We start from the raw sequence: 19439 nt of genomic DNA, 5'->3' as shown, positions 1-19439 counted from the left end.
TTCCTGATTTCTAAAACACCTTCAACCCTTAGACTTGCTACTGTTTTTTTATATAACATTGTAAGCCTCTTCTTTTAATCTAACAAGATCCGTAAGTTCCTGAGCGAGGCACAGGTGGGTCGTTCTTGCTGAGTTGTTATCAATGGAATGTATTTTTTTTCAACTTGATTTGTCTCTTTAAAAGTGTCCCACTGTTCATTTACTTCCAAATCTTTTAGTCTATTTACACAGTAAACCTTAACCAGTTCTCTCCTCATATCTATATAAATGGCTTTGTTTAAAATTCTTGTTAGATTGGAATATGTAATTTTCAAACTTAACATAGAATTGAATAGGGTTATGATCACTATTTATCAGTGGCTTTTGCTGTAACATTACTAATTAACCCTGCTTCATTATACAATACTAGATCTAAAATATCTTTATCCCTAGTTGGTTCCAGATCATGTTGGTCCAAGAAACTGTCACAAAATAATTATACAAATTCATCTTCTAGAACATTCGTCAATTTGATTGTCCCGGTCTATATGAAGATTAAAGTCACCCACTATTATTGCATTGTTACAAGCTCCAATAATTTATTGTTTAATGCTCTGCCCAATGGTACAGATACTATTAGGGGGCCTATAAACTACTCTTACCAGTGTTTTCCGATTCTTGCTATTCCTAATTTCCACCCATATGGATTCTACTTCATGGTCTTCTGATGCTAGATCCTTTCTCACTAATATCCTTATGTCATCCTTTACTAACAGGGCTACCCATCCTCTTTGCCCTTCTGTCTTTCTGAAATATTATGTACCCTGGAATACTTATTTCCCAATCTGTATCATGAAGGGCCAAACCCTAACCTTTTCTCACATGTCTAGTAGGTAAAAGCCACAAATCCATGACCTTACATGTATTTTAATACTGAATCCATCAGCGGGGTAATAGGCTTGTGGGGAAGCAGGGCAAAACGGACAGAAATTGCGTTTTCTGTGCAATTGTGAATGCCAAAAGTTGCTGTCTGATTAACTCCTTAATAACGTTGAGCACTGATAGCATTCCTATTGCAAAATCTTGACCTCGTTGCAAGAATTGAACTGCATCAGTGAAGCCTTGTCATCAACTATTCATTTGCCTTTGCTATATCCACCTTTACTTTATGAATTAATATTCTTTATATCATTTTTCCTCGATTGTTAAAATAGCCTCTAAGAACCTGGTTTTCTTCTTTTGTTGGTTAGGGAGGAGGTATAAATTTGTAATAGTTTTGCAAATAGTTTCTTTTTGCAATAATCTTTTTGCAATAGTTCTGTGAAGCCCAAGTCCAAGTACTGCTTCCACATCTACCAAGCTTTTCTCTTAAATTGGAACTGGAGATTAGGGGAAATGTAAGCTGGTTGCTGATACACTGTCACATAAAGTCAAAATTACCCAGACTATTTTTTTTAAACCGACATCGAGCCTTTGAATGTTCTTACTTCCCTCGGGCTTCTTTTCTTATGTAACCTTATCGGCGTTCAAATCTCAGGCTTGATTACACACCTCTTTTCAACATTTATTGGATCCTGCTTTATAGCTTGTTGGCTCTTTACGGAAGGTTCTTGCACTGTGCTAAATTTTGAACACTTTATAAACTAGCGAATGTCTGAACATGTGTGAAAAAGCAGCTAGGATTAGAATGACCTTGTAACAGTACTGGAGATGTAGTCTGCTTGAGAATCCTTGAAAAAACTTTTGATAGCCAAATGGTGAAGTGCAAAACGAGACATTAATCTTTTACTTAATACTGCATTTATTTACAGAATGCTACATTACAAATTTATACCTCCTCCCTAACCAACACCCAGTGTTTTCCCAGCATCCCAGCATCCGCAGTTTTTTGTTTTTATATTTTTAACCCAGTGTTTATGCCTCTTTTAGAAATCCAACCCATGGTTAATGGTACATCCAGTACCAGTTAAATGCCCCATTAGAAAGGGGCACTTTTATATTACTGTAACATAAAACGAACATTGAAGGGAAATCTGTCAAATTAAAACAATATTTCTTGAGGTGATGATGCACTCCAATCCTCCCAGTGGTCACAAAAGGCCTCAAGCAAACCTGTGTACATTACTTGCTCCCCATCGAGGGTCACCCCTATTTTTTTTGAACCGACATCGAGTCTTTGAATCTTCTTACTTCCCTCGGTCTTCTTTTCTTACGTAACCTTATCGGCATTCAAATCTCAGGCTTGATTACAAACCTCTTTTCAACATTTATTGGATCCTGCTTTATAGCTGTTGGCTCTTTACGGAAGGTTCTTGTACTGTACTAAACTTTATAAACTAGCGAATGTCTGCTGAAGAGAGGCAGGCAGTCAGGCTGAGCACTGTCTGGACCTGTTTATGGCCACCTTGGCCAGGTTCAGGAGCAGATCAATGAGGAGGTTCTCAGATCTGCCCACTCCTCTGCTCTTGGTGACCAAAGATCAGGAGCATGGGGATGAAGTGCAATCAAATACTGAGGAGGAGCCCCCTTAGATATTGGAAGGCAGGCTGAGCCTCTTACACTGCACACGAACATGGAACACAGAGCCCTCAAAGCTGCACAACATTTAGGCAGCCTGGGACTTAACTGTTTATTACATGCAGCTGCCGTGTGCGACACCTTCCATGCCAAATTCTCAATGGAGAAAGGGAAAGTTCCCACATAGAGTGCCCTCCGTCAGGGGCCCTCAACTCCTCCAGTCGGATGGAACACTACGAGGTGTCCAGATGGCTGGCGAGGGCAAGCAAGTGGAGGGACCGGAGTAGCATCCCGTACAGGAAACTGTTCCTCGCAGAGTGGAATGGCACAGAGGGAATTTCTGCGAGGTGGCTCAGATTGTGGGGCTGAGGCTCCCAAGGGAGACCAACCCTGATCAGTTCCTGGTAAAAGACTGGCAGCCCTGGCAAAGTGGCGTGAAGATCTCCCCATGTCAATGAACAGGAACTGCATGTCGTAAATGAGGCCATGCACCTGGCAGAAATACTTCACCAGCACAAACCATCTTGGAGAAGGCTCAACATATCTTGAGGATTGCTGGAAAAAAAAACATGCAGTTGAAGCTTTATTCTTGCACTTGTCAGGGCAGATGCAAGAATAACAAATTTCATAGGCAACAACAATTTATACTGCATGAAAAGAGAGTGCTGATTGGTTGGCAAGTGGGCTCTTATTGGTGGAAGCATTGCCATAGAGGATGCACCAGTGAACAGTCAACTGCCAAGCTTTTATTTAAATTCAAACCAGGTAAGTCAACTCTGATTGGTCAAGGCATTGGCATGGGAAATGAACCAGTGAACGGCTGCCCCCCCACCCGCCCTCACACACACGCAAGCTTTTGTTTAGTTGAAAAAGGTACAATGGGGGGAACATGTTCTTTTTATTTGCAAAGAACGGTGCCCTGTATGTGAATATACATGGCTTCTAGCACGCATAAGTGAGCCACACTGTGAGTCCGACTGATGATCTTAAACTGGTTATCAGTGTAATTCTCAGCACAATCAGAATTGTCCAGCAATCGTTGTCCAATCACAGAATCACATCTACTGCTGAACATTATGTTTTATATTTTGCAAGCACGGACTGGTTGAGGACAGCCAGTACTTTGCCTGTTGCGAACAGCCAAGGGGACATGCTGTGTAATATGATCCACCAGTTGTTGAGACGTACAGCATACTTACCTGGTATCACACTGGCACAAAATTCATACACCACATTGATCACCTGTGTGGTGGGTAGAATGTTTTTTTGGCTCGATGGCAGAATCCTGTTACTGGTGAATATTACTCGTGTTGCTAATGCATAAGCGCAGTGTCAAACGGCTAGCTTCACCTGTTGCTCAAATCTTTTGAGTCACCTTACCCTTCCCGATTGCTCACACCAGAGGTACCCCAGAAGATGCACTGGGAAGTCCCCATTCAAGGACTGCACAGGAATTGGCCGGGAAGTTTAAACTTCCAATGGGCAATTAACTTGCACCTGGAACCATCTGATACTCCGATTTAAATTGGAGACTTTGGATGGTTCAGTCTCTCTTGGCAGAACAGTTATCCAGGAAAGGTTAGAAGGATTAAAACCACTTTTAACTCCTGGATAACAATGGTGCTGACCTGCCCTCCTGACACCTCCACCACACCCCAACCCCACCACAGTTGCCCCCAACCCCCACCCCCTGACCACCCAACTCCAACGCCCCTGCCACGCGGCCATCCTTGCACACTTATCTTCTCCCTGGCTTGTTAAAGTGGCTGAGACCTTTAAACATGCCTGGTTTACTGCAGCAATGACATTAAAAAGGGGGCGTGGCTTCATTTGCCCTAATGCAGCTGCCCTGCACTGGAAGGGCCTCGGGAGCTGCTGTGCTTTATATGTCTCACCAGGCCTGGATTAGAAGATTGGGTGAAAAATGTGCAGCTCCTGACCTGGGTAAATAAAAAGGAGCAGCCAGTGGCAATCCGACTGTGATTGCCAATCCAGAGATGTACTGGGCCTATGTAAACAATGTGGTATGACAAAGCAAGGCAATATTTAAACATCAAGGCAAATTCACTTTTCCACTTTGTTAGCTAAATGTCTGTTGTTTTGACATGATCTGTTTCCTTTGTATTTCAGCTATGGAATCTTCTACAAAGTTAGTCAAAATGTTGTTTTCTGGCAAACAAGGAATGATAGATTTGAAAGGTCATTGACCTGAAATGTTAACTCTGGTCCAGAACTGCCAATCTCTGGATGATCGTACCCTTTAGTTACTCCCGGGATGTGCTGGGGGACCACTCAGAAGTCCTAACTACACTGGAATTGCCCAGAAAGTTTGGACTTCCAGTGGGCAATTCCCCTGCATCTGGAGCCCTGTGAAACTCTGAGTTAGAATTAGAGACTTCGATGGTTCAGACACACTTACCAGAGTAGGTACCCAGGAAAAGTTAGAAGGATTAAAACCTGTTCTAACTCCTGGGTAACTATACTATTGACCCCCTGACTCTCCAGTGGACCCCCAACTACCCACCCGAGTCCCTGTCTACCTCCTGACTACCCCCCCAAGCACCTGACTACCACCCCCAATTACCCAAGTACCCTCCTGACACCCAAACCCCCTGACCCACCATAACTCCTCATCCACCTGCCATCCTAACTCCTCACCCACCCACCTGCCACCCGGCTTCCTCACCCACCCACCCACATGTCACCCTACACCCACCCACCTACCACCCTACCCCCTCACCCACCCACCTGCCACCCTACCACCCACCCACCTGCCACCCTACCCCTCACCCACCCACCTGCCACCCTACACCCACCCACCTACCACCCTACCCCCTCACCCACCCACCTGCCACCCTACCACCCACCCACCTGCCACCCGGCCCCCTCACCCACCCATCTACCACCCTACCCCCTCACCCCACGTGTCACCCTACACCCACCCACCTACCACCCGGCCCCCTCACCCACCCACCTGCCACCCTACCCCCTCACCCACCCACCTACCACCCTACCACCCACCCACCTGCCACCCGGCTCCCTCACCCACCCACCCACGTGTCACCCTACACCCACCCACCTACCACCCTACCCCCTCACCCACCCACCTGCCACCCTACCACCCACCCACCTGCCACCCGGCCCCCTCACCCACCCACCTGCCACCCTACCCCCTCACCCCACGTGTCACCCTACACCCACCCACCTACCACCCGGCCCCCTCACCCACCCACCTACCACCCTACCTCCTCACCCACCCACGTGTCACCCTACACCCACCCACCTACCACCCAGCCCCCTCACTCACCCACCTGCCACCCTACCCCCTCACCCACCCACCTGCCACCCTACCACCCACCCACCTGCCACCCAGCCCCCTCACCCACCCACCTGCCACCCTACCCCTCACCCACCCACCTGTCACCCTAAACACCCACTAACCTTACGCACTTACGTTCTCTCCATAGCTTAAGTGGTTTTGGGACCGTTAAACTCTCTGCTTACTGGTGTGGTAAAAAGGGGGCATGGTTTGGCTTCCCCCAATGATCCTGCACTACAACAAAGGACTCCCAGAACACGTACACTCTGCATTTCTGAAGAGGCCTGGTTCAGAAGTCTGGGCGAGAAATGCAAAGCTCTGGTGCAAGATTAAGAAAATAGGAGCACAGTGGCAATCTGATTGTGACTGCCACTCCTTGGAAGATTCAGCCCCGTGTTTCTCTCTCCACAGATGTTGCCTGACCTGTTTAGTGTCTCCAGCTTTTTCTATTTTTATTTCAATTTTCCAGCATCTGCAGTATTCTGCTTTACAGTGGATTTGAAGTAGGTTTCCAAAGAACTCTTTGATAGTCTGGTGTGATATTAGCATTAACTTCAACCTAGAGGTGTGCATCTTCATATCTGCACAAGGCTGAAGTTATGCAGATGTATTTGGACTCTGCACCCAATTCTCTTTAAAATTAAGTTGATAGCATGAAAGTGAATAGCCTTGTATTTAAGCGACCAGTGAAACATGTGAAAAGCAACAAAATATTTTATTCTTACAATGTTTGGTCCCAATCTATTCTCATAATATAAAACTTATCTACATATCATGGTTAAAAAATACAAATGCAAAAAAAAAAAAAATTCGATGATTCAAACCTGGAAATGAAAAGCTGATGTCATATATAAAAAATCAAAAAGGTTCACTACTGTCTTTTAGGATAGGAAATCTGTCATTTTTAACCCATTTGGTGCATACATGAATTCTAGTCAAACGTTAACGTGGTTAACTTTAACTATCTTCTGGCCTAGTGATCTACTCAGCTGTATCAAACTGCTACAAAGAATAACAAGTGCAACAGTTTAAGAAGACTCCCCACTATCTTCTCAGGGCAACAAAAGATGGGCAATAAATGCCAGCATTGTCGACAGAGAATGAATGGAAAATAATTGTAGACAACAGGTATTAAATTACACACTTGTAATTAGGAGTACAAATTATTATTCAGATTCCATTACTTAAACCTGTACTAAAATGCAATTAAAAGACAAAGCAATTGAACGAAAAATGCCATTGCAAATCTTTGTAATGTAACAACCAATCTATGTGTACTGGAAAATACCATTAGGGAATCTTACATCACAGAGGTTTGCTATAGTAATTTCTGGTTCATCGTCTGTGATCATCTTAAAATGTTTATCAAACTGTACTCAGCAAAATGACTAAGGAATAAAATCTGAAATAAAATCACTTGTCATCCTTACATTGTGATCCCTGAAGGGATGAGTGTTCTGCTTTCATTTCTGAAATGTCCTTGCCTCAGTTTGGAAAAAAAAACTTTAAAAAAGTTTGATTTTATTTAAAATTTGAATTTGCTGGATCTATCAATCTTGGCAGGTAGTCCTGGATTTGTGTAACTAGTACTAAATTCTCCATGTACTGAGTTTGTACAAACTTCTGTTCCTCTTCCAAAAAGCAACCTTATTGACTTTGGCATCAATTATTTCAGGCTTCCCTTTGGGCATGCAGCACTTTGTCAATAGTGATATTCCTCTCATATCGTTCCTTCATTCGTTCAATTGTTTCTCTTGGGACACCATGAGTATTTATTCTGCATACATTCACAAAAAATGTATAAAATGATACAGTCCACTGTAAACATAGTTAAAGAGTACTGCCTTTTATAACTTGTTATAATTAGGTTATCTTAACATTCAGATGATATCAAAAACCACAAATCTCAACTTGAAAGCACACTCATCTCTGCCTTCAAGGCCCTGTCCAGGATAAGCATATAATCTAATCCCTACATTGTACACAGTACCAAGGGATCATTATTTTGTCACAGGTGCCATATTTCAGGTAAGATGTTAAATGGGTGTAGTATGCCAGAGGTTATGTTATTGGACTAGCAATCCAGAATTTGACAGTTGAAATCCCACCACAGCAAACAGTGAAACTGAGTTCAGCAAAATGGTAATGATCATGAACTCTGCCAGATTATCATAAAAATCCAATGAGTTCATTACTGATTAGTGTTCTTTAGGGAAGGGAGCCTGACTTCCCCTATCTGTGACTATTTAACTCCACTCTCAAACTACATGAGTTGACTCTTAAAGCAACTAGGGATGGGCAACAAATAATGACAAACAAACATAAAATATGTTGTTGTTTATTGCAAGGGGAATGGAATAAAAAGTAAGGGTGTTTTGCTACAGTTGTACAGGGTGTTGGTGAGACCACATCTAGAGTACAATTTTGGTCTCATTGTTTAAGAAAGGATCTAAATGCACTGGAAGCAGTTCAGAGAAGGTTCACGCGATTGGTAGCTGGAAATGGGGGGTTATCTTACAAGGAAAGATTGGAAAGGGGGTTATCTTACAAGGAAAGATTGGAAAGGCTAGGCCTTTATCCATTGGAGTTTAGAAGATTAAGAGGGGATCTTATTGAAACCTGTAAGATCCTGAGGGGACTTGAAAGGGTGGATGCTGAAAGGAGGGACTTGTGGGAGAGACTAGAACTAGGGGATACAGTTTAAAAATAAGGGGTCTCCCATTTAAGACAGAGATGAGAAGAAATTTTTTCTCTTAAGAGAGTTGTGAATTTTTGGAATCTGCCCCAGAGAGTGGTAGAGGCAGGGTCATTGAATGTTTTAAAGGCAGAGATGGATAGATTCTTGACTAACAAGTGAGTCAAAGATTATCGGGGGTAGGTGGAATGTGGAGTCGAGGCCACAATCTTGACGTTATTGAATGGCAGCGCAGAGTCAAGGGGGTGAATGGCCTATTCCTGCTCCTAATTTGTAGTTTGTAAGATCGAATAGAAGGAGATGAAGGTACTTCTCTCATGTCCAGATCAACATTCATTCCTTGTCATTTATCGCATTGCTGCTACAAAACTTTGCTACTGCATTTATAACCGTAACAGGGATACTTGATCAATTTATAACAAGCCAACCAACACAGCTATTTATGCATTTTGTATTCAATGTAATTTCCCTTAAATAATAGTGTGTCCACAATGGAGTAGTGGGAAACCTGGTTAAAAGAGTTCTCCAGTTAATTGAAAATTAGAGGACAATGGAGGTTGGCTGCAAGATGCTTATCATTTTGAAGACGGATTGCTGATGGCCATTATTCATGGATGGACTGGGGTCTGGTACTTGGCTCTAATTGGTAGAATACCATATTATGACACCCGCGATTTTTTTATAATAAGTGGAAAAATATCAGCACAATGCATTTAAAAATAATAAGTTCAAAATGTAATTAGGGCCCTGGGTTGAAACCTGCTGGAATCTACTAAATCAGGGCCAGGAAGCAGAGAATCTCCGTCATATATCTTGCAGTTAGTCATTTTTTATTGTGGTGGAGAAAGATGCCAAACCCTGGCTCGGATTGATAACCTGCAGACAGTGCCCTCCATTTGTTTGGATGAATCTTTTCACTGGCCACTTCTCAGGCCTCCTCTGGAGTGGCATGGAGCCATTGCATTGTTTCAGCTGGCAGTTCTGAGCAGGCACCATTTAAACTTTGTTAACAAAGCAGGCCTAAGGCTGCTGACTGAAGGGCACTGATTCCATCTAAAATTGCATGGACTGGGCCACTATCATCATCAAGTTGGGCATACAGTACTATTAAATATGGACCACTAATGCATTTTGGGGCCAAGTCAGCGTCCTTTTGAGCTGGAGGTATTAGCCTGCTCAGTTAATGGAATTTTAGCCCAATATTACAAAATCCTGAAATTTAAAAATGTATTAAAAAGAGCACCGTTCCTCCACGTAAACATAAATCCTACCTCTGCCACAAACTTTCCGATTCCAGATCTGCGTAACTGTTTGTTCTGTCTGTCCTGATTCCATCAACCATCCTAGTCACACATTCGGCTGAACCTAATGGGCCCTACCTCAACATTCTGTTCATCAGCAGGATCATCTTTTACCACCTCCAGCTAATTACCACAGCCCCTTCATTTTTATTAGGTTGTATATTATTAAAATTCCTAGTTTGTAATTCTAATACAAGTGCAGAGACATTGCTAGATCTGGTTATGCGTAACAAAATAACTGAGGTAGACAAGCTAAATGTGGATTAGCAGCTTTGAAGTTGTAACCAAACCACAAACCAGAAAGGGAAAAAATCAGTATCAATTATTAGAACACCAGGTTGGATTAATGCAGATTTTAGAAAAATGAAGAGTGAGTTCTCAAAGATGAAGAAATTAGAAGATGCTGTGGAAGGACAAATTAATGCACAGGACTATAAAACAGTGGGATTTTAAAAAAATCTGCAGCAGTACAGTGTAAGTTTATTCAATTAATAAAGGAAACATCTAGTAGTTTCAGGATGCCATAGATGAATAAAGAGGTTAGGAACTAATTGAAATGGAAGGAGAGGCTATAAGGACAATAAGTACATAGATTCACTCCAATGATCCCTGGTATGAGAAAATGCAAAAACAGACTTTAGAAATTGGAACTTCCTATGTTAGAACAGATAATAGGACAGCATTATAGAAGTGCTTGAAGTAGTGAAAGAAAGAGACACAACAGCTAGGAGCAGACAGCTTTTAGCAGTTCAGGAGTCCAGAACAATAGGCCGTAGATTCAAGATTAAATGTAGAGATTTAGAAAAAGAGAAACTTGTTAATATGAGGAATTGTGAGGTAATTAAATTCACTTTCAGGGTTAATGGTTGAGGCAGAAAGGATGACAATATTCAAGATTTAAATGGATAAGTGGATGAAGGATAACAGGATAAAAGCATATGGGAACAACAAATAAACGGGATGAGGGACTATTTGCTGATATGGAGGATTGGGCCAAATAAGTCTGTCCACCATTTTTAAAATATCTAAATACTTCTATATGTCAAAAATAGGTTTCAGGTTCAATGGAAGACACCTCTAACTATGATTACCTTTATCTTTCCCCTTTCCATTATACAAGCTACTAGAGGTTCCACTATTTTCACAATACAAATGCCATTCTCAAAGATGAAGAAATTAGAAGATTTAAATAAACCTGGTTAATTTTCTAATGTCAAATTTCCAGGGTGTATCTGGTTCTCTGAATTTCACTTCATAGCCGTTCTCTCTTGCCTGTTGATGACAAAATATTAATCGAAAGTTTAAAATCTGGAGAGCTAGTCTAATGCTTAATTTTAGCAGCATTTCCATCTAAAATCTAAGACTTTCTTTGCCTAGTCATCCTTGGAAAATTCATGAAAATCAATCTGAACAAAGTACATAGGTTTGTTGGAATTTGAGACTTCATGTCTTCTGCAACAAGAAATTTCTAACACTACAATGCAATTCGCCTACCTGTCAGCGAAATATCACCAGGAAATAACTGCTAAAACAAACAAAGAGAGCTGTAATACATTCTTAGGCTATTGCCTTCATGGTCTGAATGCAATTCTACAAGAAAATATGGGTTGCCTTAAGGGCTGACCGGTAAAGATTTTTTAAGCAAAGGGGAGCCGAATCTAGGATTAACTACTGGAACATCTGTGACCTTTTTTGTTTTGCCTCTCTTCACTTATACACTCTGTCTTATCAAATTTTATTCCCTTGAAAGTGATTTACAGATATTTTAAAACTTAAACTGCTCAAACTATCTATCGTGCTAAATGCCTTATATTTTTAAAAATACACACACCAATTAAAAACAGCTATGATAATCTGTAGCTTTGCGCAACCATGAAATGGTTGAGCACAGCAATGGACTGCAGATCATAAGAAATAGGAGCGGGCGTAGGTCATTTGGCCCCTCAAGCCTCCTCCATCACTCAATAAGATCATGGCCGGTGTAAAAAAATCAGGTTTCCACAAATGAGGATAAAAATGGTTTTAACAAATGGAAACCAGAATAAAAAAAGATTATCACAGAATTCTGCAAATCAAGAAAACAGCAAAGCAGATTTTCAAAAGCATTGTTTCAAACAACCTGGTTACTGCATTGATTAATATTAAATACTGAAGAAATTAATTAAAAATCTAGATCATACCATATTCGCATATGGTTTCATTTCCCATGCTTCAATGTTGGTATTGTCTATAATAATTGGAGACTTCCCTTGACTCATGGCTGACCTGGCTGGAAGTAGATCCATTATATAAATCCATTAGATGTAATATAGTAAATGCAATTTTTTTTAAAATGTAATTTTTAAAAAAAATCAGAATACTATAAAGAAGAATTTCGGTATTCACCTCTTTCATGGTTCCATCCATGAGCTTCATCAAGTAAGTACTTCTCAAATAAATAGGAGCCGTCTTGTCTGATGAAATAATCATCTGTACTCAATATTACTGCACCATGAAACTGACTTTTTAGATTCCTGATTGAATAAAGGGGAGGGGTGGAATGAGAAATTAGAAGAATCATCCACTTTGCAAATCCACTTCCTACAGCAATTTGTGACTTTAGAAAGACTAAACCATATGACTTCCCAACATAATCAAATCACTAGGAAAATAATTTTCCTACACCCTGAAAACAGAGTCTGCACCAGTCAGATTTATGAGAATGCAAGTCTTCCTTTCAGGCTCATATGTGGCCAGTCTTTCCCCTCATCTGGCTTAGTCTGGGGAGGTGCCTGCCCCTGCACTCTGGGTCTCAGGGCTCTGGTGAGTGAATGGGGAACAACATTTTCCACACTGCTTAAATGGTGGCTGGTTCACCAAACCTGATGATGATCAGGTAACACTCATACATAAAACAGGAATTTCATAGCCACATAAATCACAAAGTGGCGTTTCAAGAAATGTTGTAATTATAATAAGGTGGGGCATAAAAAGAATTAATGTTGGTCCTAGAGGAAGCTTGGATGTTATCCTCCACAATTGTGGGAAGTGTAAATGTGTCCCCACATTTAAGAAAAGATATACTTACATTGGAGGCAGTACAGCAAAGGTTCACTAAATTGGTCCCTGGGGCGAGGGAGTTGTCCTGTGATGAGAGGCTGAGCAATTGAGATTAGAAAAATGAGAGGCAATCTGATTAAAACGTACAATATCCTGAAGGGATTTGATATTGAGGGATTGTTTTTGCTAGTCAGGGAATGTAAAATGCGGAGGAACAGTCTCAGGATAAATGGCCGATCATTTAGGACTGAGATGAGGGAAAATTTCTTCAAAGGGTTGTGAATTTTTGGAGTTCTCTGCCCGAGAGGGTTGTGGATGCTCCATCGTTGAATACATTCAAGGCTGGGATAGACAGATTTTTGGTCTCTCAGGGAATCAAGGTAATGGAGACCAGGCAGGAAAATGGAGTTGAAGCCCAAGATCAGCCATGATCATATTGAATGGTAGATTAGGCTCGACAGGCCATTTGGTCTACTCCTGCTCCTGTATCTTGTGATCTTGTGTTACTACATCCTCTACAAAACCACTTGTACCTATGCTTTATTTGTATGATTTTGATTTCCAGCAATTACCTAACTCGAAATAACTGCGCAGGTTATCTATTTGTTATCTAAACTGTTTCCAAATGATACATCTACAGCATTGTCACTGCAAGCCTACCTCTTATTCGTCTGTTCATAAAGGACAGTATAGCATTATTTTGGCAAAAGATACCATTATCCCAAAATTTAAACACTCTTCCTCTATAGACTGATCATTTCACACCAGATGCACAGCTACCGTACTGGTCAATAAAGATGATAGTCCAAAAAAAAAATCACAAGAGACAGTGCAAAATTGCACAGGTTCCACAGTCTCCCCAGCTGAATCCACTTTCTTTTCTGGACTAACATTCAGTAGCTTTGTTCCCTACTTTCTTATAATTACAACACCTTATAAACCACCAATACGTGATCCAAGTGGCTGCGAAATGTCTGGTTTATGTAAGAGGTGTCATCTGGTTTGGTGTCTCTCCCACTAATCAAACAGTGTGAGAAATTTTACTTGCTGTTCACTAATCCTAGACCTATATAATGCTCAGTCCTCCGATTTAGGATTTCAGTTAGCTGATGTAGCAATCATACCCATAAATTATCTCAAACAACGTTCAGAAAAAGATCCATTGTTAACTCACATAATTAACTAAAAGTTGTCTTTTCCTTTCTTCTAATTACAGGTTTCAAAGGTATTTCAACTATCAGTTCTCTATAAATTGTGGCCATGAACATTATGAAAAATGTTTACACCTTTATGGTTCTGGCACAAGGTCGAAAGCAACAAGAGCTACTTAGAATTATAGAATATTACAGCATGGAAGGTAATTCACACTGTGGATAATTGTCCAATTTAGTCCCACTGTCCGGCATTTTCAATATAACTCTGCAGATTATTCCTCTTTGAGTATATGTTCAGCTGCTTTTTCAAAATTCCGAAATAATTTGATTCCACTGCTCTTTCGGGTTGTATGTTCCAAATCTTAGCAATGCCCTGTGTGAAAAAAATCTAATTTTCCCTTTAGCTCTTTGCCAATTATTTTAAACCTATGAATTCCAGTTCCCAATGTGCCTGCCAAAGGAAACGATTTCTTCCTACTTGCTCCCATCAAACTCATAGTACCTGTTTTAGATCTCACCTTAACCTTCATTGTTTTGAGAAGGCCAATCCCAGCTTCTCCAATTTCTCCACATAACTGAAGTCCTTCATCTCTAGTATCATCCTGGTAAAACCATTCTGTGACCACTCCAAGGCTTTGACGTCTTTCTTAAAGTGTGGTGCTCCAGAATTGTACTCAATACTCCAGCTGAAGCCCAACCAATGATTTAGCATAACTTTCTTGATTTTATATTCAATCCCCCTATTACAATTCCCCTCTACAAAGCCAAGCACACTTTTTTGGCCGTCTTATCAACTTGCCCGATCACCTTTGGTATGTCAGCTGTGACTCTGGTTTATGTAAGAGGTGTCATCTGGTTTGGTGTCTCTCCCACTAATCAAACAGTGTGAGAAATTTTACTTGCTGTTCACTAATCCTAGACCTATATAATGCTCAGTCCTCCGATTTAGGATTTCAGTTAGCTGATGTAGCAATCATACCCATAAATTATCTCAAACAATGTTCAGAAAAAGATCCATTGTTAACTCACATAATTAACTAAAAGTTGTCTTTTCATGTCTCTGAGGCAGAATGTTGTTGGCTCAAGTCCCAGGGCTTGGCACTCCAGTGCAGTTCTGAAGGAGTGTCACACTGTTTTGTATCATCCACAAACTTTGAAATAGTACTCCCTATGGCAAGTCCACGTCATTCATATCTAAGGAAAGCAATGGTCCTAATATCAACCCCTGGAAGGACCCCACTACATACATCTCTCCAGTCAGGAAAATAGCAGTTGATCACTACACTCTGCCTTCTGTCCCTTACAACTTTAAAACCACATGCTCCCATTTTCTGAATAAGCCTGTGATGTGGTACTTCATCAAATGCCTTTTCAAAGTCCATATATATAACTAGTGAACTACCTCCATCAACCTTCTCTGTTACTTCAAAGAATTTAATTAGATTCATCACACATGCTTACAAATCTATGCTGGATGCTCCTCATTAACTCTCATCAGCTTTTTCACCCAGATTTTTTTAAAATCTCATTTATGATAGGTTGCTAACACTTCAGATGTTCTTCAGAATCTATCTATGCTGTCTCCTTCCTTACATTTCACACTGAAGTCCAACTCTATGTTTAATGTCAAATACAGTACTTTTCTTTCTCAACAAGTCACACTTATATAGCATCTTTAACATTAAAAAAGTCTTAAGGTGCTCTCTGAGTCATAATCAGACAAAAATAGATGCTGAGATAAAGAAGGGAACCAAAAGATTGATTAAAGGAGTGGGCTGAAAGGAGGAGAAGGATGAGGGCCTTAAAAAGGAGAATGAGCTAGAGGTCTTAATGGCGGGAATTTGACTGTGGGACCTAGACCGCTGAAGATGCAGCTGCTAAGGGTACAGCGAAGGGAAAGGACATGAGACCAGAATAAGGGCAGTGTAGAGGAGGCTACAGAGATGACCATGGTAGGGTTAAAAATAGCAATGGATGTTTCATTTTTGGAGCACTTGGGGGCTGAGATCCAATATAATACAGCAAGGACAGGAGTGATGGTGGACTGGGACTTAGTGTGGGATACAATATTGGCAGTTTTTAAATGTAGTTTACAAAGTTGGAGAATGCGACAGCACTGAAACAGCATTGGAATGGTTGGATTTGGACATGAAAAAGGCATGGATGAGACTTTTAAGGTGTTGTGTTACCCTTGCGGCTAGCCAGAATTGTATGACTATAGATTAACATATATATTACAAACCCTGTACTGTTCTGTAACATTTGTAAGAAGATGAGCTTTTGAAGGATTAGGGTTTGCAAAAGATAAATGACTGAACTTCACAGTATTAGCTCAGTTCTAAGGAAATATATTGCCTAGGAGTTTCTGCTGATTACAGTGCCAGGATTGCATCACACATGGCCTTATTAAGACAAAAATACATTTTGCTCTTCCAGTCTTAACATGGTACCACTTTGCTATAATAAAAATTATTGTAAACCAGTGAGATTCTGTTAAGCTGGTCAGTATGTGCTATACTGCTAGTCATTTTTCTAGGAATATAAATATTACTAAAATCTTTGTACTAATAAAACCACTACTCTTCTCAGAGTGAAATGCTAGCCTTTTTAAAGCTAAACATTTGATAATAGCCTAATACCCTTATTCATGCAATGATTCCTCTGTGATAATCAGATGGCTTTCTGGTACTGATTAGTGTAGACTAGTTGAGCATGACAGATACTAGAGGAGTAACCTCCTGTCGCCTTAGTCCCAGTCATGGTTCAGTTGTAGCACTCTCTCCTCTGAGTCAGGGGTTGTGGGCCCAAGGATTGGAGCACAAAAATCTAGGTTGACACACCAAACTAGTACCAAGGAAGTGCTGCAATATTGGCAATGCCACCTTTCGGATGAGATGTTTAACCGAGGCCCTGTCTATTCTCTCAGGTCAATGTAAAAGATCCCCTGGCACTTTTGCAAAGAAGAGCAAGGGAGTTATCCCTTATCCAATCAACACCACTAGAACATATGATCTGGTTTCTTTCTGGGTACAAATTAGTTGCTGTGTTTCCTACATTACAACAGTGATTATACTTGAAAAGTACTTCATTGGCTGTGAAGTGTTCTGTAATATCTTGAGATTGTGGGAGAGACTATATAAGTGCAAATCTTTCATTTCTTTTCAACCCTCCAAGAATTTTGTGCTCCTCTATAGTAGAAAGATCTGGTACATTAAGGGTTAACTGGGACTGAGGACAGTACCAGTGATGTAAGATGATGCCTGACCTACAGCTTAGGTCAGCAGTGTAGAGCTCGGTGGCAACATGTAAGGGAATGCTATGGAGCCCTCTCCATACCTGTATCCTCTACTGTAAATATGTACATAGTTGAGTAATGTTAATAAAGAATTCTTGGTAATTCTACAAGGCTGCTTAATGGTGTATAAGGAGCACACACCATGGGTAGTGACAACCCAACAAAACATCCTCCAATCCTGGCATCTCGCACACCCTGAATTTCCTTCACTTTTCCATTGGCGGCTGTGCCTTTGGCAATTTACGCCCCAAGCTCTGAAATGCTCTTTCTCTCCTCCTTTAAGATGCTTCTTAAAACCTACCTTTATCCAAGCTTTTGGTTAGTATCCTGATATCTTGTGTGGCCTGGTTACAATTTGCATGATAGCGTTCCTACAAAGCACGTAGGTCATTTTACTACGTTAGGCGTCAAGCAAATGGAAGTTGTTGCTGAGTGCTGCAGAACAGATCTAGAATCTGAGGTAAAAACAAAAAAACTGCGGATGCTGGAAATCCAAAACAAAAACAGAATTACCTGGAAAAACTCAGCAGGTCTGGCAGCATCGGCGGAGAAGAAAAGAGTTGACGTTTCGAGTCCTCATGACCCTTCGACAGAACTTGAGTTCGAGTCCAGGAAAGAGCTGAAATCTAAACCAGCTTATATTTCAGCTCTTTCCTGGACTCGAACTCAAGTTCTGTCGAAGGGTCATGAGGACTCGAAACGTCAACTCTTTTCTTCTCCGCCGATGCTGCCAGACCTGCTGAGTTTTTCCAGGTAATTATAGAATCTGAGGGTCAGATCACAATACTTCCGGTTTTGAAATTCCCATTTGATCACACTTATTTTTGAAATTTGAAGTCACTGATTACAGAAACAAAAACTTAGTTGCCAACAAGTGGTGGATGGATGAGGCAGAGGGTATCAAAGAGGTAGAGGTAAACATTTTTGCCATACGAAGTATAGGGGATACTTCTCTGTCTTGGGTACAATTGGGCCTCAAGCAACAGTTTAATTTAGATATGATTACAGCATATTTTTCATTTTAAAATCAAATGCCATTAGAAGTTTTATTAGTATTTATAGATCACAACCCTTGTGAGAGCATCAGAATTTGTCCGGTGATTTATCATTTTTCTCCAGATTCTGTGCAGTGAAGCGAAAGCCAGAAATAGGTTCACTACCTCCTAAATTACCAAAGTTGACGCTTATTCGGTTGCATGAACCATTTGGACAATCTTACAGATTTTCTTCTAATGGTCGCAATTATTACAAAGTTGGAGTGGTGGCAGTGCGAAGATCGGTCTCGTTCGGAGTTTCAAAACAAACCTGGCTAACGTGGATTTCCCTGATCCCGGCAGTCCCCTCAGTAAATAAAGGCGTTTTCTCTTCTGAAAATGACCTTTGCGAGATTTGCGGCCAGAGTGCTGCAGGCTCAGGTTCTGAAAGGACTGCGCCAAAAATTCCGCCGACATTTCACGCTCGGTGAACGCCACAGTAACTGCGGCGGCCGCTGCTTCAGGAGGGGGTTTAAAGTAGAGGTTTAAAAAAACACTTATTTAGGAAATGACGCAGGATTGTTGTCACGAGAAGTGGTGGTTTCTCTGGGAGGAAATCAATTTTGTCGCTTGGCTGTTTTGCTCTTTATTTGGTGCGGGCTTCCTCGCTCCGGTCTGGTGAAGCACAACGTAAAGTGCTCAATCCGATATCGACAAGAGGAAATTATTGTAATGTGTAGTTATACATTGCAGACCCATTTGAACATCTGGCGCCAACTTTGCTCTTTTGTTAACAATGTTCGGATTCCCCCACCCCGCCTTCGTTTTATGATAATTGAGGGTGGTGGCAGCATATTCAACAATAGGTTTCAAAAAGGCAGTTGGAATACTCGTGGGGGGAAACTTGCGGAGAACTTCGGGGAGGGGCAAGGTAGAGACACTGTTGGGTACAGTAGCTGTTTTAAATTAAATAAACACTGACATGATGGGCGGAGCAGGCCCCTTCCTCCTGTTGTGGTGCACATCAAACCATTGCAAAAATCAATAACATTGTTCACAAAATCAGCGAGGCTGATTTTAAAAAAGTTAGAATTGCTGTAACAAACATGCAGTGGTCGACTGGGTCACGAGTTTAAATTCAACCCTGGCTGAAATGTATCTCCGTG

The 19439-nt window shown here is 41.1% G+C and overlaps 1 protein-coding gene across 1 annotated transcript; it reads right to left on the bottom strand.

Annotated features, from left to right (window-relative positions):
• Positions 1 to 6511: 6511 nt before the first annotated feature.
• LOC121284233 (NEDD4-binding protein 2-like 1) lies at positions 6512 to 18839 on the bottom strand. Its single transcript, XM_041199534.1, has 5 exons — positions 18605 to 18839; positions 12197 to 12324; positions 11992 to 12080; positions 11007 to 11083; positions 6512 to 7592 (listed from the first exon to the last, which is right to left on the bottom strand). The coding sequence occupies exons 1-5, from the start codon at positions 18748 to 18750 to the stop codon at positions 7487 to 7489; spliced, it is 546 nt and encodes a 181-aa protein (XP_041055468.1). The 5' UTR covers positions 18751 to 18839; the 3' UTR covers positions 6512 to 7486.
• Positions 18840 to 19439: the final 600 nt, after the last annotated feature.

Source organism: Carcharodon carcharias, chromosome 11 (assembly GCF_017639515.1).
Source record: "Carcharodon carcharias isolate sCarCar2 chromosome 11, sCarCar2.pri, whole genome shotgun sequence".
Taxonomy (NCBI): Eukaryota; Metazoa; Chordata; class Chondrichthyes; order Lamniformes; family Lamnidae; genus Carcharodon; species Carcharodon carcharias.
The sequence above is the reverse complement of the archived record's forward strand: the minus strand, read 5'-3'. Positions and strand labels throughout refer to the sequence as shown.